This window comes from Equus caballus, chromosome 9 (assembly GCF_041296265.1).
Source record: "Equus caballus isolate H_3958 breed thoroughbred chromosome 9, TB-T2T, whole genome shotgun sequence".
In the NCBI taxonomy this organism is placed as follows: domain Eukaryota; kingdom Metazoa; phylum Chordata; class Mammalia; order Perissodactyla; family Equidae; genus Equus; species Equus caballus.
In genome coordinates this window covers 96950906-96978765 of record NC_091692.1, presented here as the reverse complement: position 1 = coordinate 96978765, position 27860 = coordinate 96950906, and the positions used below count along the sequence as shown (strand labels likewise).

General features: G+C 46.8%; 1 protein-coding gene across 2 annotated transcripts; it reads left to right on the top strand.

Annotated features, from left to right (window-relative positions):
- The first annotated feature begins 923 nt into the window (after nucleotides 1-923).
- On the top strand, nucleotides 924-13231 carry LOC111775049 (glycosyl-phosphatidylinositol-anchored molecule-like protein). 2 transcript variants are annotated; one of them, XM_023649059.2, is made up of 4 exons: nucleotides 924-1134; nucleotides 2555-2645; nucleotides 3279-3386; nucleotides 12761-13229. In XM_023649059.2, the coding sequence occupies exons 2-4, from the start codon at nucleotides 2573-2575 to the stop codon at nucleotides 13048-13050; spliced, it is 471 nt and encodes a 156-aa protein (XP_023504827.1). In that variant the 5' UTR covers nucleotides 924-1134; nucleotides 2555-2572; the 3' UTR covers nucleotides 13051-13229. The 2 variants fall into 2 exon arrangements, with proteins under 2 accessions (XP_023504827.1, XP_023504828.1); XM_023649060.2 differs by lacking the exon at nucleotides 924-1134 and adding an exon at nucleotides 1237-1428 and having other exon boundaries at nucleotides 12761-13231.
- Nucleotides 13232-27860: the final 14629 nt, after the last annotated feature.

The following is a 27860-nucleotide window of genomic DNA, read 5'->3' as shown; positions in this document are numbered from 1 at the left end:
CTGGGCGACACAACAGCCGCGAGGACGACACCGTCCCCCAGACTCCGACGCCGCCGAAGGGCGCACACGTCCCCGGCCAAGGGCCAGCGAAGACGGTCTGCCGCGACCCCGGGGGCCGGCTCGGGGCTGGCCGCCCCCACGCGGGAGCTCCGGCCCTGTCACAGCCCTGGAAATCAAGGTGAGGACGAGCGGAGCCGAAGCCGAGGAGCCGAGACGGCCCGGGGCGAGCAGCTGGGCCCGCGGGAGCCGGCGCGGACGGCCGGGCCAGAGCCGCGCGGAGACGCCGCGCGAGGGCGAACCGGGGCCGCGAGCGCCTTCGCAGACGCCCTCCGCGGGCCTCCTCCCGCCACGGCGGCGTCTGGCAAGAAATGGGCCCGGAGCGAAACCCAGAAAATCTCGGCGTTTGCAGAGTAAGAGCACCCTTCCAAATCACAGATGCCCCTCCTCATTCCCAGGGGAAAAACGACACATCTGGGGCAGTGTAAGGATCAAGCCGGGACGGAAGGAGCCTCGAGCGACGCGGCAGGAAAAGCAGGCTCTGCAAGTGGACGCGGGACGCAGGAGGGCCGAGACCGCGCGCACCGCCACCGCCACCGCCACGACCCGAGAGCGGATTCCAGGCCAACGAAGGGCCCGCCCGGAGGCCTCGCAGACGGCAGAGGCGGGAGCGGGAGGGGGTGCTGGGAGCCCGGGGGCGGGCAGCGCGGGCGCGGGAGGCCGCGGGGCAGGCAGGGGGCGCGGCGCGGGGGCGGGAGGGCGCGGGGTGCGGAGTGCGGCGCGGCCGCACGGATGGCTGGGTGGCACCAACGGGACCCCAGGACCCCTGCTCGAGGGCGGCTGGGCTGACCCTGCCCGGCATCCGTGTGAGGGCCGCCCCCCGGACCCGCGGATGCTGACCTGGACCAAAGTCCAAGCTGCCCGCGCCCGCCCGCCATCCCCGCGCCCAGACCTTCCGGAGCCTGCCCGTGACCGCCCCCCCCCCAACCCTCTGGAACCTTCGGCGCTGAACGTCGCGGGTGGGTGGGGCTCAGGCAGGGGTGAGCGCCAGGAGGACGCTCAGGGCCTGAGCGCAGTTCCCGCAGCAGGAGCGGGTCCTCAGCTGTCTCCCGTGGGCCTTCTCGCTGCTTCTAGAAGGTTCGTTTGGCCTGCGGATGGGCTGCGTCTCCCCAAAGGCGCTTCCGTCAGAGGCCTGGGTGAGAAGGTTCGGGAAGGTTGTGGGTGCTTCTCTAAGGGCGCTGGGTGGTACAGAAGGTTCCAGACGGTTCTGGACACTTCCCGAAGCGGGGCGGGGTGTGTGTCAGGCACTCAGAAGGTTCCAGAGGGTTCTGGGCGCTTCCGTCAGACGCGCGGGCGGCACGGAAGGTTCCACAAGGACGGGGCGCCTCACGGGCGGGCGTGGGCCGCGCTGAGGGTCGAACCTCAGTCCAGGTCGGTGGCGGCGCGTTATGGCGGCGACCATCCCGGGTGCCCGGGGAGGGTGCGGTCGAGTGGTGCCGCCCCGACGTCCAGACGTGGGTACAGGCGGACGACATAGTCCCCTGCCCGTCCCGCGCCCTCCCGCCCCAGGCGGCGCCCCTTCACCGTCCCAGGCACTCCCGCCCCCACACAGGACCCCCCCCCCCCCCACCGCGCCCTTCTGCGCAGGTCCCGTGGCTTCAGGTGCCCGCATAGTTGAGCCCCTCAGCCCATCCGCTGAGGGTGAGAGTCAGGGGCTGCCACCACCTGGGTGGGTCTCCTCGGGGTGACGGGCAGCCAGCAGGGGAGGCCCCTCCCCTCAGAGAGGCTTGGCACTGAGGGGTGATCCTACTCCCGAACAGGGAGATGGGGTGCCCAGGGAGCCGGGCAGCTTGGGGCCAGGGCAGGCAGTTTCCGGAAGGACCACAGGCTTCTGCAGCAGTGAGGGTGCAGATGGGTCCCTGCAAGAAGATGTGTCCGGTGCAGAGACTGCCTCGTGCTGGGGAGAGGGGGGGAGGGGGGGAGGGGGCATTCCCTTGCGCACAGTGCTTCTGACACCTGGACTCAGGGTTGACGTGCCACACACTCTCCCCTGCCGTTAATTCAGGGCTGCATGATACCCAGGCTGGGGAAGACAGCATTCCACGGGGGCATACTTTCCTAGTCACACTGGGGACCGCTTGCAAGTCAGGCTTCTGGCATCTTCTGCATTAGCTCCCCTATTTGAGTCACACCCCCCCACACACTTGTCAAGGTGCTTGTTCGAGCAGGAAATACCTCAACGGACAGTGTGTTCAAGCACTTTTCACAAGTTGTCCCTGAGGTCAGGAGTCACCCAGTCGATAAGGAGAAGCACTTGGGGGCGCGGGGACCTCGTGTGCTCCACGTGGAGGTGGGCCCAGGACGTGGCTGATTCGGCTGCGCTCTGCCTTCTGGAGAGCAGGGAGGATGGCTCTGTCTACGATGAAGGCGTGAGCATGGCAAAAGCTTCGTGTGCGGGAAAGGCCCAGCCCCCCAGTTCCTGTAGCCAGAGTCACTGCTGGTGGATGCTGGGAGCCATGCCCTTGCTGATGTGCACCCTGGGTCTCCTCACCTGCAGGGTCAGCTCCTGCAGGAAATGATGCTCGCCTATGCCTTGCTCCTGGCCGTGGTGTTGCCAGTGGTTGATATGAATGCAACTGGAAGCGGTTGTAAGTATCAGGCCCTGTGACGGCCTGGAGGGGCTGAGAATTCCCGGGGTCATCTGGGTCGCTGGAAGTGCGTGAGTGGAAATTTCATCACCTGGTCCAGCTGAGGTCTCCTTTGTCAGTGGGGTTGGTAGGCCCAGGGTGGATTTGGAGAGCGTCCATGAGCGAGGTCAGGTCCGTGAGCGGGTCAGAGGGATCAGGGCTTTCCCCAAACAGCAGTGACCCGCAGACCTGAGGAGGGGTCTCTAGCTGCGTCCCTTGCGCATCTGGGACAGGCAGATGTGGCCGAGTCCAGGGAAATCTGGGACGGCGCTGGCCTCTCACGATGGTCAGGCCTTCCTAAGGCTCGTGGACCCGCTGTACAGAGCGTGGGCTCCCCTCATCTGGCCGTCCGGGGGCGTTCCCTACGGTGTGTCTCTGGGGACAGGTAAAGGTCCTGGGTGTACCCGGCTTCCACCCAGGGAGCCAGTCCTGCCCAGACTCAGAGCCCACCGAGGCGGCTGGTCTGTGCAGGCCTCTGGAAGTGCTGTGAGGCCGCAGGAAGGGCCAGCTGCTGGTGGAGGGGGCGGTGGGCCCCGAACAGGAAGGAAAAGGCAAGTTGCAGCAGGATGTTGATGTGCCTCTCATTGCATGCAGGGACTTATAATGTGAAATGCCATGACTGTTGGGCCATCAACACCTTCCGTTGTGCAAACGTCAGAACATGTCCCTATCACGTCAGGCGCTGTCTGACGGTCTCTATTCGTAAGTACCTGTTTCTCTGTCTCACACCTGGTGAATTAGTGACCCCACCTGAGCAGTTTCAGGGGGCAGGGCCAATCTGTTTTTCCTCGGCACCAGCCCTTGGCCCCTGGCCCGCTCTTTTTCCCATCCTGAGACATGTTCCCAGGTGCTAGGCTCGGCCCCAGGAAAGGGCTGCGTGCCCCGTCCGGGAGAGCCGCATCTCCTGCGAGGCCTCCAGGGGCTGGGAGGATTGCCGCCCCCAGGCCTCCAGCCCTCGTGGTCCCTGGTCACGTGTGTAGATGCCCAGTGCTGCCTGGGCTATTCCTCGTTGCACGTTTGATTCTGGCCATCTGGGGAGGGCTTCCAGCTAAGCAGGCCCAACAAGTGGAGGCACCCTGCACTCCTTGGAGCAATGCCTACTCCACACTGATGCCAAGGCCAAGTGTGGGGTCAGGGCAGAGCCTGGTCTTCCAAGATGCTCTCATTCTCTGAGAAAGGCGTCCCTCTCCCGAGGGTCCAGGCCTCTGGAACCCGTACGGCCAGGCCGGGACACGTTTGATTAAGCTGGGAGGCCGCAGCCTGGGCATGGCCTGGCGGGGCGCTGGAGGCTTGTCTGGGGCCCTGCGCAGGCCCACTGGCTCCTGTTCTCCCAGGGACGGTGACTCTCGTTGCGTCTTCACACTCAATTTTGTGTCCAAAGCACCCCACAAACCAGCCCCCTGATTCCATCTCTTCATCGGACCAGCTGCCGTCACCCTGCGGGCATCTGCCGACTTGGGACACAGGCGGGAGCTGAGAAACTGTGCTTTGCTCCTGCAGTGGGCACCTGTCTGGTGGGGCTCTCTGCCGACCAGTATCCAGTCTTCTGGCTGACCCGGCCCCTGTGGTTCTTCTCATGACTGCGAGATGCCCTTCAGCAGTAGCCACTGGGAAACTTTGAGGAAATAAAGGTTTATTACCTACAACACCTGGAAAGTACACAGCCCGCCTGGGGCCACACAGCGACGTCGTGGGGAGAGAGAGTGAGCAAGCGTGGGTCTGGGATGCTGCTTTTATTGGGGTCGAGAGGGGGGCCGAGGGTTTTGCAGGTTCTCTCTTTGTTGGTGAATCTAAAACATAAGAGTGGGCATTTAGAGTTCAGGAAGAGAAAACAGAAGAGGCCCCGAAAGTCAGTTTTAGAAACCAACCAGGATCTGTGATACAGAGGAGCCTGGGGTGGGGGCTGGCTCTTACGGAGTCCTGTGGCTTTCACCTTCTTCTTGGGGATAGCTGCCTCAGCCGTGGATGCCCCTTTGAAGTGGGGGCCTCCGCAATCAAAGCTGACACTTGCAAAGCTGACACAAAGCCAGGCACTTGCATTCAAACAGAAAAGCCAGCTGTCAGGGCTGCGCAGCAGCATGTCTGAGACCCGAGGGTGAGTCGTGTGTCGTCATGCTGGGATTACGGCTCCGGAGGGGTCCTGGGAGCTGTTCCCAAAAGCTTCAGCCCTGTATGGCTTGGGTTATACGAGGCCCAGGGAGAACTTGTGTGAGATTTACAAGGCAGAGGTGAAGCAGAGATGGTTACTCTGGAAGGTCCTGGTGGTGGTACCCAGTGGTGGACGCCAGGGGACCCCAGCCTGTCCTCGCTCTTACCCTGCTCCATGTCCATCCCATCATCCCCACTGCTGGGCCTTTCGTCCGAAGGCGGTTCCTGAGGCTCCCGCCGGTGCTTTGGCGCTGCCTGCATAAGCGACAGCTGCTCTGCCGCAGCACTGCAAACATCTGTGTAAGGCTTCCCGCGGGGGCCAGAACAGAGGACAGAGGCGCACGGCTTTCGATATCTTTCTGCGGCGTTCTTCTGCCCTGCCTCGGCTTCAGGTGGCCCTGGCTGGGCTGTCTGTGACCGTCAGCCCCCACACCATACACTTCCCTTTCTCAGCCCCTCCCACACGCAGGGAAGTCAGAACACCTGCATTGAATAACTTACCCCCCCATAGAGCTCAGAGGTTCGGTTTTCCTGAATGACCCTGATGGATTCTGGGACAGAGCATTTAGGAGAGCACTTGGCAGAGATTTGGGAGTGCTGGCGTGATCAGATAATTTCCCCTTCAGGGTATTTGCTGCTTTCTGGGGCTGTGCAGGGTGGTAAACAGAAAACCTCCATGGAGACATTTGGAATGTCAGAGACAGCTTCCACTGACACCAAGAATCATTGACGTATTGGCGGACGGACAGACACATAGTCTGTGGGACAGAATACAGAACCGAGAAATAACCCCACACAAATATGGCCAAATGAGTTTTGACAGAGATGCCAAAGCAATCAATGAGAAGGGGTAGCCTCTTCAACATCCACAGGCAAAAGTGAACCTTGACCGAAACCTCAAGCCTTCGACACAGGTCAGCTGAAATGGATCATGGGCTTAAATGTAAAAGGTAAAACTCAAGCTTTTACAAAAGGAGAACGCATGGGAGAAAGTCTTTGGCATTTACGGCAAGCAAAGAGTTGTCGGCCTTGATGCCAAAGCACGACCAATGAAAAGTAAATTGGTCACACTGGACCTCCAGCAGTTAGAATACGTTTCTGTGTGAAAGCCCCTGTTCAGAGGATGAAGACATGAGCTGCAGCGTGGGGGACAGTTCGTGCAGACCACATGTCCCACAAGGGAGTCGTATCTTGAGCACACACAGAACTTTCAAAAGCCAACAGTAAAAACGCAGCCGATCTCATCATAAAATGGACAAAGACATGAAGAGACCTACCACCGAGTGGCTTCGCACAGAGTAATTAAGCACACGAATAGACTTCAACATCTTTACCCACTAGGGCAAAGGCAAGTTAAAAACACAGTTAGAGATCACTCATCAGAGTGGCCAAAATAATCAGTGGTGCCCGAACCAAATGCTGGCCAGGATGTAAAGCAGCCAGGTTGTTCCTGCTTTGACAGTGACAGTGAGAATGGTGCAGGCACCGTGGAGAAGAGAGTGGCAGTTTCCTTCAAAGGTAAGCCTACAACGACCGCACGTTCCCCAAATTGCACTTCTGGGTGTCTTCCCCAGAGAAGTGCCAACTTACGTCCACACAGAAACACTCACGTGGGTGTTGACAGAAGCTTCATTTGTGATACTCCGAACCTGCAAGCAGCCGGGATGTCCCTCACTTAGTAAAGGGTAAACAAACCACGGGCCCTCCTCAGCGTGCGACGTTACTCAGCAGGGAGAGAGAGCCAAGTGTGGATAGGCGAACCAGCTTGAATGACGAGCCAGGGAATTATGCTGAGCCGAAAAGACAATCTGCGTAGGTTCCATGGCATGTAGCCCCATTTCTGTGGCGTTCTAGGAATGACAAGCTCAGAAGGATGGACACCAAGTTAGTTTTGTGGGGGTCAAGGTTTGGGGCTTTGTGCGGACAAGAGGTTAGTGGGTCCCGTGGAAGGGACAATGGGGGCGATGAAACCGTTCTCTGCCCTCGTTCTTTTGAATGCCGGTACCCTAGCTAATTGTGACATTGGGCTGCAGCTGGGCAGGATGTTACCTCTGGAAGCAACTGAGTAAGGGACACACGGGACCTTTCTGCACTTCCTGCAACTGCATTTGAATATACAGTCATCTGAAAGTGAAATGTTTGACGGAGAAGAAATTTAAAAAGTAGCATGCCATCAATTACGTGCCTACAAAATGGTTATAGTTAGGAGCCTAAGACGTTGAGAGTGAGCGAAGAGTCGTATGTTCTGTTTGTTAGAGACGTGCTTTAAAAGAAGAACACAAGAAGTTTGAATATAAATAGAGAAAATGCTACACAATTTAACTACTGCCTCAAGGAGGCTCTTACACACACTGAGGCAAAGTAAACATTAAGACAAGAGCATTACTGTGTGAAGAGCCACGTTTTATGGAGATGACGGGATAAGTCTACCAGGAAGTGAGCGCGATCTAAATTCGGACGTGCCCAATAACACGGGATGAAGAAACATACAGAGGGGCCAGCCCGGCGGCACAGCGGTTAAGTGCACACGTTCCGCTTCTCGGCGGCCCGGGGCTCGCCTGTTTGGATCTTGGGTGTGGACATGTCACCGCTTGGCACACCATGCTGTGGTCGGCGTCCCACACATAGAGTAGAGGAAGACAGGCATGGCTGTGAGCTCAGGGCCGGGCTTCCTCAGCAAAAAGGAGGATTGGCAGCAGATGTTAGCTCAGGGCTAATCATCCTCAAAAAAAAAAAAAGAAATAGAAAATACATACAGAAAAACTTGGATAGAACTGAGGAACCGCAGGCAAATGCACAAGAGTGTAGTTGTCGTTAACACAGCTCTCCGTAGCTTCTGGAGGCTAGAGCGGGGAGGCGAGACTTATTACGGCCATAGACCAGGGGTCGAGGAACTTCTTCTGTAAAGGACCGGATGGTGAAGGGTCATCTAGTTACTGTCACAACGACTCGACACTGCCTTTGTGGGGGTGAAGCAGTCATCGAGGAGAAGTAACACGTGATCGTTGCTATGTTCCAACAAAGCTGTACTTGTAAGTACGGTTCGTGGACTGGATTTGTCCCGTGGGCTCTTGTTTGCCAACCTCTGCTATAGGAGATGTGAACACCGCCGTTATAAACAAGGAGTGATCACCACATATGACAGCACAGCCAGAGAGGATTAAATGCACACTCTTTTTACAAGGTGGCGTATGATATTTATGAAATTGAGTTCATGCCATGGTGTAACGCAAGCATCAACAAATGTCAGATGATGCAATTTATTTAGAGTTCCTTCTCTAATGCAGTGCAGTGAAGCTAGAAACTGTTACTCAGCAGTGAACTAGAGAACCCCCAACAGCTTAGTAATTATGCATCTGTCAATAACCAATTACACAAAAGAGAGGCCACAACAGAAATTAGGAACTATTAAGGTCTGAATGATTATGGAGATGTGACATGTCAAAACTGAGTGGGAAGCAGCTAAAGGAGTGCTTAGAGCAAAATCTATAGCATTGCTGGCATCTAGTAGGAGAGAAGAAAGGGTGAAAAAGAGCTAAGCTTCCGTTCAAGAAGATAGAAAACACACGGAGAATCCACCCAAAGACAGGAGGAAGGGACTATGAGGAGGAGAGTAGAAACATTCACAATGGGAAAAAACCCCACACAGGTAAAATCCACAAAGCCAATAGGCGGTTCTTTGGAAGGATTCGTAGTATTGGGAAAACAGTAAGAGAAATGAAAGACAGAGAAATAAAAGTCACGTTTCTGATATCAGAAGCGAAAAGAGAGGCATCAGTCAGACCCTACAGACCCTATAAAGAAAAGACGAGGCTGTTATGAACAGTGTTCCCATGAGAAACCTGGCATTCCCGAGGAAGTGAACAAAAGCTTGAAAACACAACTTAACCCTGTCTGACCCACAATGAGATTGTAAAGCTGAAGTGTCCCGAATCCTTTCTGAAAAACCTACCCACCCAGAGGCTGCCCCCGGCCAACGGCTCACTAGTTTTAGGGGAGAAATCACCCCAACCCTATGCAAACTCTTCTAGATAATAAACAAGAAGGAGTCGCTGCCCAGCCCCTCCACGACGACAGCTTAACCCTAACACCAAAGCCCAGCACAGACACTGGAAGAATGGGAAATCACCGATGAGCCTCCCTTATGGCTAGAGATGCAAAAATGCCAACCAAATCTTAACCGAGAAAGTCCTCGTACATGTAAGCCAGCCCACACCCGAGGCAACGCAGTCTCCTGGATGGGATCCTGGGACAGGAAAGAACATTAAGGAAAATGAATGGAATCTGAATAAAGTGTGGAGCTGAGTGAAGAAGGTTGTATCCATATTCCTTCGTTATTTGGGACGAATGTGCCATAGTGGTGTAAGGAGTGAGAGACGAGGGGACTGGGCGTGAGGTACGTAGGAGCTCTTTGTACTATCTTTGCAACGTTTCTGCAAACCTGAGACTATTTTGAACGAAGAAGTTCGCTCACTCACACACATCATAACCCCTACCTCATGGGTTAGTCACAGAATTGCGCTGTGGGTACAGCTTGAGGCTCCCTAGTTCAATTCACCGTTTTAACAAAGAATGGGAAGCGTCACATAATCACGATCGTAGATGCTGAAAACTTTTTGATAAAAAATCCAACACTCTTTCCCAGTTAAAAAGAAAACTGAAGAAATGGAAGCAGAAAGGAAATTTTATCTCCAGGAAACTGTGAGAATTCGATGAGAACGTAGGGAGACTTTCCCTTGAGGAGAAAGTGGGGCAGGAGGGCCGCTCTCGCCCCTCCCGCTCCCCGTGCATCAGAGTCCTCGGTTGGCTCAGCTAGGCCACAGGAGGAGACAGAATACATGGGGGTGGAGAGACGGGAAGTGAATGGCCGCTGTTCACCAAGACAACGAACTTTCGAAACGACGAGTGATCTTAGCAAGGGCCCTGCATACGAGGTCCGGACTCACAACTCAACTTAAAAGATCAATTGTCTTTTTATACACCAACAACAAATTGAATATGAGGTATACGAAAGACCATGCCGCTTTAAAAAGCACCACAGTATCGATGCCTAGGAAGAAACCCAATTCGATTTGTGCAAGATCGCCACCCTGAAACTGCGTCACCACTGTTGAAGTTAAAGACCGAAGCCGCTAGAAGGATGCCCCGAGATTATGGGTCGTGAGACCCAATAGAGCCAAGATGGCTGCTCTCCACAATGCATCCACAAACTCTGTGAAATTCCACTCGGAGTCCCAGCAGGTTCCTCTGCGTGCGTGTGTGCGTGTGTGTGTGTGTGTGTCTCTGGGACCAGTAGATGCCAAATGTTCAAATGTTTCTGGAGATAGAAAGGGCCAGGAACAGCCAAGGAAATCTTTTCTTTTAAGGATCGGCATCAGAGCTAAAAACTGTTGCCAGTCTTCTTTTTTGATGTTTTTTTCTTCTCCCCTAACCACCCCTCCCCCCCGCGCCCCAGTTCTTGGCTGTGTATTCTCGTTGTGGGCGCCTCTGGTTGTGCCATGTGGGACACTGCCTCAGCATGGCCTGATGAGCGGTACCTTGTCCATGTCCAGGATCCGAACCCGCGAAACCCCAGGCCACCAAAGCAGAGCACGCGAACTTAAGCACTGGGCCACGGGGCTGGCCCCCAGCGAAGGCCATCGTGTGGAAGAAAGAAGCTGGAGGACTTGCACTCTTCACCGTCAAGATTATATACATCATTTCACTAATTAAACAGCGTGGTATTGGTGTCAGGATTGAAACATAGACCAAAAGAGGAGAGAAGAGAACGCAGAAGCCACATCTATCCAGGTGCGTCCTCCTGACAAAGCTGACCCGCAGCCTGGTGGGAAAGGATGCTGTGCTGCAGTCACGAGGGGTGGACAGATGAGACGTTACAGACAATATTTACAGTGTCCGAAAGAAACAGTTTCAGGTGGTTTGTAGATCTCAATGTAAATACCAAAAGAATAAAGTTGCTTTTAAAGGGAAACCTAGAAGAATACCTTTATGTCCTGGGGATAATTAAGAATTTTAAAAAACAGAGCACAATTGTGGTACTCACATAAGAAAAAGGTGTTAAATGGGATTACACAAAAATTCGCCGTGTCTTGACTATCAGACGACTGCCTCTCAGAAGACAGTGATAAGACAGTAAAAATACAAGCCACTGAGGTCGGGAAAGCCTTCAAGACGCATGTGCTAAAGGACTCACATTCAGAAGATAGAACGAGCTGCCTCCTACTAATGAATAATTGAAAATGCAGTCCTCCAAGAGAAATTTGAGCAGAAAGCTTGACAGCAATGGACCAGAAAGTGACATCTCAAGGGGTAGTTAATCTAAGAAAAGTTGCTCAACATCATCATTCTTGGTGGAAATACGGCGGAAACCACCATACAATAAACCCAAAAGGAATGACTGAGCATTCAAACACCACCTGCTATGTGTTGGCAAGACTGTGAGGAGCACACGATCCTTTGGAGTGTAAATAGGTCCAAGCACTCTGGCAAACTCTTGGTGTCTGCTGCAGTCGTGCGTATGCATCTCAAAGCCTCAGCATTCCCGCCCCCAGGTGCACACCTAACAAAGCCTCCACGGGCTCCCCTCCAGACGAGGTCGCGATTAGGCCCTGCAGCGCCACTCGGGGCAGATAACACTCGGAAAGCACCTCAGCGTCCATCGCAAGACACTGCGGCCTAGTCGTCAATGGAACAGCACACAGCTAAGAGAGTGAACGTTCTGTGACGAGGCGCCCAGCAGGGACGAAGGCCACCAACACAACGTGGGCAAAAGAAGCCAGACACAACAACAGGCAGGGTAGGATTTCCTTTTCGTAAATTTCAAAAACAGGCAAAACCAAAGGATAGGCTTAGAAATCCAGACACTTTGTAGCTTGGGCCGTGGCTGCTCATATGCCCGAACAGAGGAGCAGAGTGAGGACTTCAGGGGCTCTCATCCAGCTCTGTTGCTTGAGCCGGACGCTGGTTCCATAGTCGTGTGTACTCTGTGAAAATCCGTTAAGCTGTCGACTTAAGATCATGCAGTTTTCTGCAGCATGTTGGAGTTCCATAAACTCTTTACATAGAAAATAAAACCAGGTGACTGGAGTTTAGCCATTTGTGCCTCCTGGTGTTAGTCAGGAGGCCACCCCAGAGGCGTGAAGGGATAAACGGATCGTGGCAAGTTCCAGGAGCAAGTATTTGTGTAAACACTGTGAGGCTACAAGGGGAACAGAACCGGCGAATGAGGGCTGAGGAATTTAACCCAGGCATTCTTGAAGGAGGCCTCAGATGGAGCCTTGGTCAGGCAGCACTGGTTGGCCCAGGCCATTGGGCGAGCCCACCAGCGACGGTGATCCCAGGAGCTGTGGGACCCTCCTTCGGATGGTGCATCGAGTCAGCGCTGGGGCGCAGGTTGGCATCAAGGGCGTATCAGTGTTTATATGTTGGGCCAGGAGCTGGGAATGCCAGGCTGTGCGGCCCAGGCAGGAGCCATGCCAACTAAAGGGGCCATGCCAACTGCAGAAGACCAGCTGGAGGCCACACTAACAGGGCCACTCCGCTTGAGGGTCCGTGTGATCTTTGGGACACGAGCAATACGTGTTTCCTGGTCTCCATTTTCTTTCTAGAGCCCTGGAATTCCTATGACGAAGAGTGAGTAGGACATTTCACTTGCAGAGCGACATGATGAGGTGCCATAATGCTATTTAGGGAGGGCAGAGGCAGAAGTGAGGGGCAGTGCAGATAGACAGCCACGGCCAGGAGAAGTTGTTCGTGGGGTAAGCAGAGCCTGTAGCACACCCGGATGTTCCTTCTCAGTACAGAATTCTGGCAACGTAGTAACACGCGGGCTGTCGAATGTGGGCATGGAGCAGGGACAGGGAATGTGCTGTGATATTGGCAAGCAGAAAATGTGAAATCAATGATTTTCATCTCTACTTCTCTTTTAGGTTTGAACTTGCGCGAACTACTCATCTACAAGAACTGTACATACAACTGCACGTTTATATATACACCCCAAATGCCTCCTGAAGCCCCAAGAAGATTTAAAACAAATAGTTTCTATTATGTTCAGTGTTGTAATCATAACACTTGCAATCACGCAGGACCTACTAATGTTGAGAGGGACATTGTACCCCCGGAGCCAATTGAGGAGGTGTTAGAAGGAACGGTGCGCTTGGGGGAGTCCACGTTTTTCCTGAGCTTTGCTTCCATCCTAATCAGCAATTCACTGACGTGAGAAGCCCTCCTTGGAGGGTTTGATCATCTCCCTCCATTTCTCAGAGCAAGTTCGCCCTCCTTTGCTCTCTTGTGAACCAGAGACACTGATCCACAGGTCCCCCGTTGGCCAGTTACCCATTTCAGCTTATTTCAAGAGAGAAGTAAAGAACGTTATTGGTTGGGGACTGTGTACTCAGAGATTTCTTTGTGGTTTCAGTATTTGATCTGTTTTTCCCTCTTTAGACATCACCTCAGGAGTCGAGCAAGAACATCCTGCCACTTTAGCATACAGAGGCTGAGTATTTCAGTCAGAAGCAAAGCGGTTACAGGGCACGGTCTACTTGTCAGCTGAAAGAGAGGTCCCACTATGCTCAGACCACCGGTGCCTGAGGCCACCTGAGACTCCATCCTTGCAGTTCTCGGGTCGGGACGACAGAAGCGGGGAGGGTGCTTGGTGACGAGGCAGCCGTGGTCAGTAGGGCCTGACATTCGACGCTGTCCGGCGCTTTGTGTGGGTCAGTCACACGAGTTCTGCAGGACCTGGAGTCCTCTCTCCAAATGGCTCCTGGCTTCACACACGCGCTGGGACGTTGGCCCAGATGCTGACATCTGAGAAGGGTGAGGGGGCCTCAAGCCGGCTGGTGACTGCCTTGAAATGGCAGGGGGAGCTCCCGGCTGCTGCCATCGCTCTCATGGCGCCCGGGGTCGGTATTGGAAAATGGTGTGGAGGGAACAGAAAATCAAGACCCTCTCTGCTCTCTTCCTCCCCCTCCTCCTCCTTTAAACCAATACCTGAGTTTCAATGACTGACACAAAGTTCACTGACATAAAGATTCACCCTTTTAACAGGGTATCAATCAGTGGTTTTTAGCATATTCGCAATGTGTGCAACCATCGCCACTGTCTGATTCCAGAACATTTTGTGCCCAAAGAGCAACCCCAGGTCACAGAGGCAGCTGCTCCCATTCATCCTCTCGCAGGCCTTGGCCGCCGCCGCTCTGCTTGCGGTCTCTGTGGACTCGCCTATGCTGGGTCTCTGAGGCAGGGCTCTCCAGAGGAACAGAACCAACAGGGATCTAAACACACGTAGTGAGAGAGGACCGGACGGGGGAGGAATGAGAGAGGGAAAGAGAAGGGGGAGGAGAGACATAATTATCAGCAGTGTAAATAAAAAGGGACTCATACGTAGTCTTCATATAATAACGCTAAAGAACATGGAAAACCAAGAGTTCCTAAAAGCACCCAGAGATTAAATTGGGATCACATGTAGGGGATGGCAATTCGACTCATAGACAACCTTTCAGCATCAACAACGTAAGCCAGGTGACAGTGGAGTCATGTGGTAGTTCATGCTTACTGATACGACGCAACATCCAAAGATGTGTGTGGCTCCAACGTGAAAGAAACTATTTCTGACATAAAGTCTAAAATCACAATTTCTAATAAGCTAATAGTTCTCCCACCAGTAAATTCAATGTATGGTGCCCAAGTTCTCCAGGGAAAGCTGGTGGAAAGGGAAATAACATGGAGGTCCATACATGGGACCTTTCCATGGACTAGGACCAGAAGACACACAGATGATGTTTGCCCTGATTCCATTGGCTCAAACTCAAACACACGGGGCCAGCCCCGTGGCCGAGTGGTTACGTCAGTGCACTCTGCTTCAGCGGCCCAGGGTTTGCTGGTTAGGATCTTGGCTGTGGACATGGCACCGTTCATCAAGCCATGCTGAGGCAGCGTCCCACATAGCACAACCAGAGGCACTCATAACTAGAACATGCAACTATGTACTGGGGGGCTTTGGGGAGGAGAAGGAGAAGAAGAAGAAAAAAAGATTGGCAACAGATGTTAGCTCAGGTGCCAATCTTAAAAAAAAAAAAGACACCTCAAACACACGACTATACAAACTGCAAGGGATGCTGGGCAGGGTAGCCTATATACGTATCTAGGAAGCAGAGGACATGTGATTGGTGGACTGCTAACACCATCTGCCGCACCTAACATCTTCAAGAGGCCAAAAGAAAAGCAGTGCCTAACTGGAGACAAACATTCCACACAGTGATCCCTGAAGATAAAAGTCCAAATCAACACATTTTCAGACCAACAGTTCTGAAAGCAATCTCTACCAACAGAGCCTCATCCATAGAAACTTTAAAGAATGATCTCCAGGAAGGATAGAATTTATCTCCTGTGAGAGTTTTTAATATAGAAAAGAATGGTGAGCACAGAAAATAGTAGACGTGAGTAAATGGAAACAAACATTAACCACATCTACTGTATGGTGTTAGAGAAACAAAATAACTGTAATGAAAAAGACCTCTAAAGTTTCTGTATTTTTGTGTATGTGGATAAAAGGTTGAATAATTTTATACCTTAAGTTACAAAATTCATTTAAAAATGTTTAAGATAATGACTAAAATGATAGAAATGGAGTATATATCTTCCGAAGTGGGAGAGAAGAAAATTGAATTTAAAAATGGATAGCTGGAAGAGAGTTTGGGGAAGATGGTGATGTAGGAAGGACCAGGAATCCATCTCCCTACCTGGACAACAATTACACTGGTGGAATCTGTTTGATGCAACTCTTTTGGAAATCTGGAATCTGTTTAATGTTGGCCACTTCCAGGCAAAGACTTGGATAGCAAGCTGCAGTAAATTTAGGTCAATTTGAGCTCTTAGCTCAGTAGCAGCTACCCATTCCCTACCCCAGCCACATGGCAGGCAGCTGTGCACATGTCCCTGGAGAGAAGCTTACACAAAGCTTGCAGGAGCTGGGGTAGAGAACAGGACTCTGTCCTCCACATTCTAGGGGTCTGTGCTCTGCTTGCTGCTTGCTGCTTTGGGTCACACAAATGCACACAGAAAACAGGCAGCTGTTTTTGCACCTTCCCCATTGTCAGAAGCCCCTCCCCGTGGAGCTGAAGTGACTTCCAGGGGATTTAAATGGTTGGTGTCCTACCCACTCCTTCATTTTTTTGTTGTTGCTTTTCATCCTTTCAGGAGACAGACATTAAAGACTAGGACATTAAAAAACAATTGCATATATAGGGAAAACCAGAAAGTGATCATGCATGCTCAGAGAAAGTTCAAAAAGTCCACCTGAGAAGACATTAATGCTATGCTTCAGGCTGATCCTCTGCACAGAGACAACCTACAATTAAAAAAAAAAAAAATCAGAAACAATAACAAAAGGCAGCAAACCCTGAAGAGGGAGGAGAATCCCATTTCCAGAGTTACCACATTATTAGGTTCAACAAAAAATCATGATAGAAGAACCAGAAGAGGATTTGAGGGTGGAGCAAAATGGCTGGGTGAGCTGACCTGGGACTCTCTCCCCTCCGAAGTACAACAAAGGACTGAAAAAAACCCTGAATTTCAGCTAATGAACCTAATTCCAGAACTAAGAGACCCACAGTATCAAAAGACAGAGGAAGGAGCCCCTGCTGCCTGCCTTGGAGGAGCTGGAACGGGGTAAGAGAGAACATCGCTCCATCCCCTAGAAACCGGGATCGCCCTGCGGGTCTGGGAAGGAGCGGGGGAGGCAGCGCACGACCAGGGGATCGTCTAGGACTCCTGCCACCAGTACAGTGGAAACCGGCTGAAGGGGAAAGCTTCCGTGCGTGGGGACCCCATAAATGCAGGGCCCCGGGAGAGCAGAGAATAGAACTGATCGAATCCAGATCGGTGTGCGAGAGAAAACCCCCCCAGCCCCCCACCCCCGGCAAAGCACACTGGGCGCCGCCATCTTGCCCGAAGACAGAGAGCTCAGAACACGTGGCTCTCGACCCCCATCTAGTGGCGACAGGCTGTAACTGCAACCGAATTCTACCATCGTGCGAAAAAACCGCTCCTCTACCATCCAGCCACTTATAAAAGCTCCAGACCAGAAGGAAAACAATAAAAACATAGAATTAAGTCCTGAGGACTTGGAATTAGGTAAACTAAATGAAAATGAGTTCAGAGCAGCTATAATAAAAAAACTCAATGAGGTAGAGAGAAAGATAGAGAAACAAGCTGAGTTCTGGAGTTACTTCGCAAAAGAGATTGAAATTATAAAGAAGAATCAAACAGAATTACCAGAGATGAAAAACACAATGGACCAGATAAAACAGAATACGGATTCCCTGAATGCCCGGGTAGACTCCATAGAGGAGCAAATTAGCATAGTCGAAGATAGACAGTCTGAATGGCTCCAGACAGAGGAAGAAAGAGAACTAAGGATCAAATGGAATGAGGAAAGTATTAGAGAGATAGCAGAGTCAACGAGGAGAAAGAATTTAAGGATCATAGGAATTCCCGAGAACGTGGAAAAGGAAAATGGAGCAGAAAGTGTGCTTAATGAAATTATAGAAGAGAACTTCCCAAATCTAGGGATTGAGGGAGAAATGCGTGTAGAGGAAGCTTTCAGATCTCCTAGATTTGTCAATGTAAAAAGACCTACTGCAAGGCACATAGCAGTACAAATGGCAAAAATGAATGACAAAGAAAGAATACTCAGGGCTACAAGACAAAAGAGAATAACCTACAAAGGAGCTCCTATCAGACTTTCAGCAGATTTCTCGGCAGAAACATTACAAGCTAGGAGAGAATGGAGTGACATATTCAAAGCTTTAAAAGATAACAATCTTCAGCCAAGAATACTCTATCCAGCAAGAATATCCTTCAGATATAAGGGAGAAATTAAATCTTTTCCAGACAAACAAAAGTTAAGGGAATTTGTAACCAAAAGTCCTCCACTACAAGAAATCCTCAAGAAGGCTCTCATACCTGAAATAAGAAAAAAGAGAGAAAGGTGTCACAAACCACAGAGTAGGGAGACAGATAGATAGAACCAGAATAGGACAGCAAATATTCAACTATAGCATTAGGATAGAGGTAAGGAAACTACCAAAGCAAAGACGATCATATCACTCTAACTACAAACTCATAACACAAGTTGGAACAAGAAGTGAAAATAATAATTTAGGAGGGGAAGAGCAAAGGGACTAAATTAGTCTAGGCCAAGTAAGTAAGAGACCACCAGAGAACAGACTGTATTATACATGAGATTCTAAATACAAACTTCAGGGTAGACACTAAACTAAAAAACAGAACAGAGACACAAAACATAAATAAGCAAAAATCTAAGAAACACAGCATAAGAAATTGCAGTATCAAATGGATAGGATAAAGCACACAGGAGGAGAAAAGCAGGAAAGCCAGATAATGAGCAACAGATTGACAGCTTTAAGTCCACATGCATCAATAATCACTCTCAGTGTAAACGGATTGAACTCTCCAATAAAAAGACACAGAGTGGCAAAATGGATTAAAGAACAAGATCCAACAATTTGTTGCCTCCAGGAAACACACCTCAGCCCCAAGGACAAACACAGGCTCAGAGTGAAGGGGTGGAGGACAATACTTCAAGCTAATAGTAAGGAAAAAAAAGCAGGTGTTACAATTCTTATATCAGACAAAATGGATTTCAAAATAAGACAGGTAAAGAGAGACACACAGGGACAATATATAATGATCAAAGGGACACTTCATCAAGAAGAAATAACGCTTATAAATATCTATGCACCCAACATAGGAGCACCACGGTTCATAAAGCAACTATTAACAGACCTAAAGGAAGATGTTAAAAACAACACAATAATAGTTGGGGACCTCAACACCCCACTCACATCAATGGACAGATCATCCAGACAGAAAATCAACAAGGAAATAGTGGAGCTAAATGAAAAACTAAAACAATTGGACTTAATAGACACATATAGATCACTTCATCCTAAAACAGCTGAATACACATTCTTCTCAAGTGCACATGGAACATTCTGAAGGATAGACCACATGTTGGGAAACAAGGCAAGTCTCTACAAATTTAAAAAAAAATTGAAATAATAACAAGCATCTTCTCCAATCATAATGCTATAAGGCTAGAAATTAATTACAAGAAAAAAGCTGAGAAAGGCACAAAGATGTGGAGACTAAACAATACAGTACTGAACAAGCAATGGATCACTGAAGAAATAAAAAAATACCTGGAAACTAATGAAAATGATAACATGCCATACCAACTCATATGGGATACAGCAAAAGCTGTATTAAGAGGAAAATTCATCGCAATACAGGCACATCCTAACAAACAAGAAAAATCCCAAATAAGCAATCTTAAACTATACCTAACTGAAATAGAGAAAGAAGAACAAATAAAGCCCAAAGTCAGCAGAAGGAGAGAAATAATAAAAACCAGAGCAGAAATAAATACTATTGAAACGAAAAAGGTGGTAGAAAGGATCAATGAAACAAAGAGCTGGTTCTTTGAGAAGATAAATAAAGTTGACAAACCCCTAGCCAGACTTACAAAGAAAAAAAGGGAGAAAGCTCAAATAAACAAAATCAGAAATGAAAGAGGAGAAATAACCACAGACTCTGCAGAAATACAACGGATTATAAGAGAATACTACGAAAAACTCTATGCTAACAGAATGGATAACCTAGAGGAAATGGATAAATTCTTGGAATCCTACAATCTCCCAAAGCTCACTCAAGAAGAAGCAGACAATTTGAACAGACCAATTACAAGGAAAGAGATTGAAACAGCAATCAAAAGCATCCCAAAGAATAAAACCCCAGGACCAGATGGTTTCCCTGGGGAATTCTACCAAACTTTCAGAGAGGATTTAATACCTATCCTTTTCAAGCTATTCCAAAAAATTAGGGAGGATGGAACACTTCCTAACACATTCTATGAGGCCAAAATCATGCTGATACCAAAGCCTGACAAGGACACCACGAAAAAAGAGAACTACAGGCCATTATCGCTGATGAACATAGATGCAAAAATTCTAAACAAAATTTTGGCCACCAGAATTCAGCAATTCATCAAAAGGATCATACATCATGATCAAGTGGGATTCATACCAGGGACACAGGGATGGTTCAACATCCGCAAATCAATCAACGTGATACACCACATCAACAAACTGAGGAATAAAAACCACATGATCATCTCAATAGATGCAGAGAAGGCATTTGACAAGATCCAACAGCCATTTATGATAAAAACTCTGAACAAAATGGGCATAGAAGGAAACTACCTCAACATAATAAAGGCCATATATGACAAACCCACAGCCAACATCATGCTCAATGGGCAAAAACTGAGTGCCATCCCCCTGAAAACAGGAATGAAACAAGGATGCCCTCTATCACCACTCTTATTTGACATAGTACTGGAGGTCCTGACCAGAGCAATCAGGCAAGAAAAAGGAATAACAGGAATCCAAATAGGGAGGGAAGAAGTGAAACTCTCACTGTTTGCAGATGACATGATCTTATATATAGAAAACCCCAAAGAATCCATTGGAAAACTCTTAGAAGTAATCAACAACTACAGCAAAGTTGCAGGGTATAAAATCAATTTACATAAATCAGTAGCATTTCTATATTCTAATAATGAACTAACAGAAAAAGAACTCAAGAACACAATACCATTCACAATCGCAACAAAAAGAATAAAATACCTCGGGGTAAATTTAACTAAGGAAGTGAAGGACCTATATAATGAAAATTACAAGGCCTTTCTGAGAGAATTGGATGACGACATAAGGAGATGGAAAGACATTCCGTGTACATGGATTGGAAGAACAAACATAGTTAAAATGTCCGTTCTACCTAAAGCAATCTACAGATTCAACGCTATCCCAATCAGAATCCCAATGACATTCTTCACAGTATTAGAACAAAGAATCCTAAAATTTACATGGGGCAACAAAAGACCCCGAATTGCTAAAGCAATCCTGAGAGAAAAGAACACAGCTGGAGGCATCACAATCCCTGACTTCAAAACATACTACAAAGCTACAGTAATCAAAACAGCATGGTACTGGTACAATAACAGGTGCACAGATCAATGGAACAGAATTGAAAGCCCAGAAATAAAACCACACATCTATGGACAGCTTATCTTTGACAAAGGAGCTGAGGGCATACAATGGAGAAAAGAAAGTCTTTTCAACAAATGGTGCTGGGAAAACTGGAAAGCCATATGTAAAAGAATGAAAATTGACTATTCTTTTTCACCATTCACCAAAATAAACTCAAAATGGATCAAATATCTAAAGGTGAGACCTGAAACCATAAGCCTTCTGCAAGAAAACGTAGGCAGTACACTCTTTGACATCAGTATTAAAAGGACCTTTTCGGACACCATGTCTTCTCAGAGAAGGGAAACAATAGAAAGAATAAACAAATGGGACTTCATCAGACTAAAGAGCTTCTTCAAGGCAAATGAAAACAGGATTGAAACAAAAAAACAACCCACTAACTGGGAAAAAAATATTTGCAAGTCATATATCTGACAAAGGCTTAATATCCATAATATGTAAAGAACTCTCACAACTCAACAACAAAAAATCAAACAACCCGATCAAAAAATGGGCAGGAGACATGAACAGACATTTCTCCAAAGAAGATATACGGATGGCCAATAGGCACATGAAAAGATGCTCATCATCACTGATCATCAGGGAAATGCAAATCAAAACTACACTAAGATATCACCTTACACCCATTAGAATGACAAAAATATCTAAATCTAATAGTAACAAATGTTGGAGACGTTGTGGAGAGAATGGAACCCTCATATACTGCTGGTGGGAATGCAAACTAGTGCAGCCTCTATGGAAAACAGTATGGAGATTGCTCAAAAAATTAAAAATAGAACTACCATACGATCCAGCCATTCCACTACTGGGTATCTATGCAAAGAGCTTGAAGTCAGCAGTTCCAAAAGTCCTTTGCACCCCAATGTTCATTGCAGCATTATTTACAATAGCCAAGACATGAAAGCAACCTAAGTGCCCATCAACAGATGAATGGATAAAGAAGATGTGGTATATATATACAATGGAATACTACTCAGCTGCAAAACAGAACAAAATCATCCCATTTGCAACAACATGGATGGGCCTTGAGGAAATTATGTTAAGTGAAATAAGCCAGATAGAGAAGGGCAATCTCTGTATGACTCCACTGATATGAGGAATTTAAAAATGTGGACAAAGAGAACAGATTAGTGGATACCAGGGGAAAGGGGGGGTGGGGGTGGGCACAAAGGGTGAAATGGTGCACCTACATCATGAATGACAAACATTAATGTGCAACTGAAATCACACAAGATTGTAACCTATCATTAACTCAATAAAAACAAAACAAAACAAAAAACCCCAAAAAATCATGAGACATGCAAAGCCATTGGAAAGTATGGCTCATTCAAAGGAAAGAAATAAATCAAGACAAACTGCCCCTGAAAAAAACCTACTGGCAGATCTACTAGACAAACACTTTAAATCAAGGGTGTTAAGATGCTCAAAGAACTAAAGGAAGATGTAGTGAAAGTCAAGAAGATGTGAAGAAAATGGAAATGTCGATAAAGAGATATAAGCATAATAAAAAGCCAAATAGAAATTCTGGAGCTGAAAAGTACAACAACTGAAATGAAAAATTCACTAAGGGGATTCAAATACAAATATGAGGAGGCAGAAAAAAGAATCAGTGAACTTGAAGATGGGTCAATGGAAATTATTGAGGCTGAGGAACAGAAAGAAAAAGATGGAATAAAGGTGAACAGAGCTTAGGGACCTGTGGGACACCACCCAGTGGACCAACACACCCATCATGGGAGTCCGGGAAAAGAGAGAGAAGACAGGCACAGAGAAATTTAAAGAAATAATGGCTGAGAACTTCCTAAATTTGATGAGAGACATGAATATACACACCCAAGGAGCTCAATGAACTCCGAGGAAGATTAACTCAAAGAAACTCCACTGAGACATTTTAAGATGAAACTTTCAAAAGCCAAAGATAGAGAGAACCTTAAATGCAGCAAGGGAGTACTGAATCACTCCATACAAGGGATTCACAAGAAGATACTGAGATTTCTCATCAGAAACTTTGGAGGCCAGAACACGGTGGGCCAATATATGCAAAGTGCTAAAAGACAAAAAAATTGTCAGCTGAGGATCCTATATCTGGCAAAACTGCCTTTCAAAATTGAGGGAGAGGGGCTGGCCCGGTGGTACACGTTCCACTTCAGTGGCCGGCAGTTTGCCGGTACGGATCTTTGGTGTGGACATGGCACTGCTTGGCATGCCATGCTGTGGTGGGCGTCCCATGTATAAAGTGGAGGAAGATGGGCACGGATGTTAGCTCAGGGCCAGTCTTCCTCAGCAAAAAAGAGGAGAATTGGCAGCAGTTAGCTCAGGGCTAATCTTCCTAAAAAAAAAAAGAGAAAAATTGGGGGAGAAATTAAGACATTCCCTGATAACCAAAAGTTGAGTGAGTTCGTGCACCCTAGACCTTCTCTGCAAGAAATGCTCAAGGGAGTCCTGCAGGGTGTGATGAAAGGACACTAGACAGTCACTCAAAGCAGTGTGGAGGTCTCAGTATAGGTAAATACACAGGAATTTATAAAAACAGGAATTACTGTAACAACGCTTTGTAACAGTACTTTAAACTGTACCTTAATTTTGTTTTCTACATGATTTAAGAGACTAATACATTAAAAGCTAATGCTACCGTAACTTTGGTTTTTAACTCCAAATCTTGTTTTCTATATAATTTAGGAAACTAATGCATTTGAAAGAATTATTAGTTTATGTTTGGGGGCACACAGTTTATAAAGATGTAAATTTTTTATATCAACAGCCAAAAGGGATGGGGATGGAGCTACAAAGGAGCATAGTTTTGTGTGTTACTGAGGTTAAGATGGTAGACATTTAAATTCGAGTGTCACAACTTTAGGATGTTAAAGATAATCCCTACAGTTACCACAAAGAAAATAGCTATAGAATAGACACAAAAGGAAGTGAGAAAGAAATGTAAACAGTTCACTACAAAAAATCACCTAAACACAAAAGAAGTCAGGGATGCAGGAAAGGATGGACAAATAGTACAAGGACAGCAGTAAGTCTCTCCTTATCAGTAATTACTTCAAATGTAAATGGATTAAACTCTCCAATTGAAAGACAGATTCGCAGAATGGAGAAAATACATGACACAGCTCCATGCTGTCTACAAGAGACTCACTTGGGATCCAAAGACATAAATAGGTTGAAAGTGAAAGGATGGAAAATGATATTCCATGCAAATAGTAACCACAAGAGAGCAGGGGTGGCTATACTAACACCACAAAAAATAGACTTTAAGTCAAAAAAAGTTTACAAGAGACAAAGAAAAACATTATATATTAACAAAAATTTCCAATACAGCAGAAAGATATAACAATTATAAACATTTATGCACATAATGACAGACCATCAAAATATATGAAGCAAAAACAGGCAGTATTGAAGAAAGAGATAGACAGTTCTAGAATAATAGTTGGAGACTCCAATACTCCTTGCACAATGAAGAACAGAAAAATCAGACAGAAGTAAGAAAATAGGTGACAACAAACCAACAAGATCTAATAGACATATCCCAAACGCTCTACCCAACGACAGGCTACACAATATTCTCTAGTGCACATGGGACATTTTCCAGGGTCTACCATATGGTAGGCCATTAATTAAGACTCAATAGACTTTAAAAAATAAGTAATACAGGGGCTGGCCTCATGGCCAAGTGGTTGAGTTCGTGCACTACACTTCGGTGGCCCGGGGTTTTGCCAGTTTGGATCCTGTGCGCGGACACGGCACCTCTCATCAGGCCATGCTGAGGTGGCGTCCCACACAGAACAACCAGAAGGACCTACAACAAGAATATACAACTATGTGCTGGGGGACTTTGGGGAGAAGATGAGGAAAATAAAAATAAATAAATAAATAAATAGAGATTGGTGACAGATCATAGCCCAGGTGCCAATCTTTAAAAAAAAATAACAAACATAGATATCAGATGAAGTATCTTCTCTGACCAGAACAGGAGGAAGTTAGAAATCCAGAACAGAAGTAAAACTGGAAAATCCACAAAACTGTGGAAATTAAACGCAGCACTTTTAAACAACCAATGGATCAAATAAGAAATCACAAGGGATATTAGAAAATGTTAGGAAATTAATGAAAATAAGAACACAATATACCAAAACTTATGGGACTCAGTGAGAACAATGCTAGGGGGAAATTCATAGCTATAAATGCTTACAATAAAGCAAGGAAGATCTCACACCAACTACCTAACGCTATTACACAAGGAACTCAAAACAAAGAACACGTGAAACCCCAAGCTAGCAGAAGGAAGGATGAGAGCAGATCACAGCAAACAGAGATGAGAAAACAAATAGAGACGCTCAATGAAAGCAAAAATTGGTTCTTCGAAAAGATCAATAAAATTGACAAAAAGACAAAACTTGAGCTAGATCAACTAAGAAAAAAAGAGAAGTCTCAAATTGCTAAAATCAGAAATGAAAGTGAGGACATTGCACTGATTCTACAGAAATAAAAATGATTATCAGCGAGCACTATGAAAACAGTACACCAAAAAATTGGGTAACCTAGTTGAAATGGACAAATTCCTAGGAAAAAGGAAGTCATGAAGAGATAGAAAATATGAATACATCTATAACTAGTAAGGGGATTGAATTAGTAATCAAAAATTTCCCAACAAAGGAAAGTCCCGGACCCAGCAGCTTCGCTGGTTATTCTACCGAACATTTAAAGAACAACTAACACCACTCCTTCTCAAACTTTTCCAAAATACAGAATAGGAAGGAACACTTCCTACCTCATTCTATGGGGCCAGCAAAACCCCGGTAACAAAGCCAGACAGGCAGTACAAGAAAACTACAGACTAATATCCCAGACGAAAATTGATACAAAAATATTCCACAAAATACTAGCAAACAGAATTCAGCAGCATAGTAAAAGGATAACACACCATAACCAAGTGGGATTTACTCCTGGGATGCAAAGAAGGATCAAAATATGAAAACTGATCAATGTAATATGCCACATCAACAAAATGAAGAATAAAAACCACACGATCATATCAATTGATGCAGAAAGTCATTTGATAAAACACCCTTTCATGGTAAAAACACTCAACAAAATAAGTGGAGAAGGAAAATGCCTCAACATAATAAAGGCCATATATGAAAAACCCACAGCAAGTGTTACATTCAATGGTAAAAGACTGGAAGCTTTTCCTCTAAGATCAGGAACAGGGCGATGATGCCTACTGTCACCACTTCGACTCAATGTACTCCTGGAAGTTCTGGCCCGAGCAATTAGGCAAGAAAGAGAATAAAAGCCAGTAAATTGGAAAGGAAGAAGTAAAATGATCTCTCTCTGCAGATGATATGACCTCATATGTAGACAACCCTAAAGATTCCACAAAAAAGATGTTAAGACAAGTGAATTCCACAAATAAGCAGGATACAAAGTCAATACACAAAAATCAGTTGCCTTCTATACACAAACAAAGAACAATCTGAAAAGGAAATAACAAAAACAATTCCATTTACAATAGCATCAAAGAATAAAATACTTAGGAATTAACTTAACCAAGGAGGTAAGAGACTTGTACACTGAAAATTACAAATCACTGCTGAAAGAAACTTAAAAAGACATATAAATGGAAACACATTCAGTGTTCATGGGCTGAAAGATTTAATATTGTTAAAAATGTCAATATTACCCAAAGTGACCTACAGAGTCAACAAAATCACTATCAAAATCCTAATGAGGTTTTTTGCAGAAATAGAAAACCCATCCGAAAACCCATATGGAATCTCAAGGGACCCCAAATGGCCAAAACAATCTTGAAAAAGAAGAAGGAAGCTAGAAGACTCATACTTCCTCATTTCAAAACCTACTACAAAGCTACAGTAATCAAAACAGTGTGGTACTGACATAAAGACACACGTATAGAGACATGGATAGAATAGACCCTTGCATATATGCTCAAATGATTTTTGACAAGGGTGCCAAGACCATTCCATGGGGAAAGGACAGTCTTTTCAATAAATGATGCTGGGAAGATTGGATATCTACATGAAAAAGAATGAAGTTGGACCCCTAACTCACACAATGTACAAAAATTAACTCAAAATGGACCAAAGACCTAAATGTAAGCCCTAAAACAATAAAACTCTTTGAAGAAACATGGGAAGGTTTCACGACATTGGACTTGGCAATGCTTTCTTGGATATGACACCGAAGGTGCAGGGAACAAAAGAAAAAATAGACAAATTGGATTTCACAAAAACTTTAAAATTTTGTGTATCAAAAGACACCATCCACTGAATAAAAAGGCAACCCACAGAGTGAGTAAAAATATTTTCAAGTCATACATCTGAAAGGCATTAATATCCAGACTATGTAGAATACTCTTAAAACTCAACAACAACAAAAAACAAATAACCTAATTAAAAAATGAGCCAATGGTGCCGGCCCCGTAGCCGAGTGGTTAAGTTCGCGTGCTCTGCTTCGATGGCCCAGGGTTTCCCAGTTCGGATCCTGGGTGTGGACCTAGCACTGCTCATCAAGCCATGCTGAGGTAGCATCCCATATGTCACAACTAGAAGGACCCACAACTAAAAATATACAACTATGTACCAGGGGGTGTTCGGGAGGAGGGGGAAAAATAAAATCTTAAAAAAAAAAGAGAGAGAGAGAACATTTAAAATAAAAGAAAAATTGAGCAAAGGATTGGAATAGACATTTTTGCCAAAGAAGATATACAAATGGCTAATACGCACATGAAAAGATGCTCAACATCACTGATCATTAGGGAAATGCAAATCCAAAATAAAACAAGATGCCACCCCACATCAGTTAGTACGGCTACCATCAGAAAAACAGAAAACAACAAGCTTTAGTGATGACTTGGCAAAATTGGAAA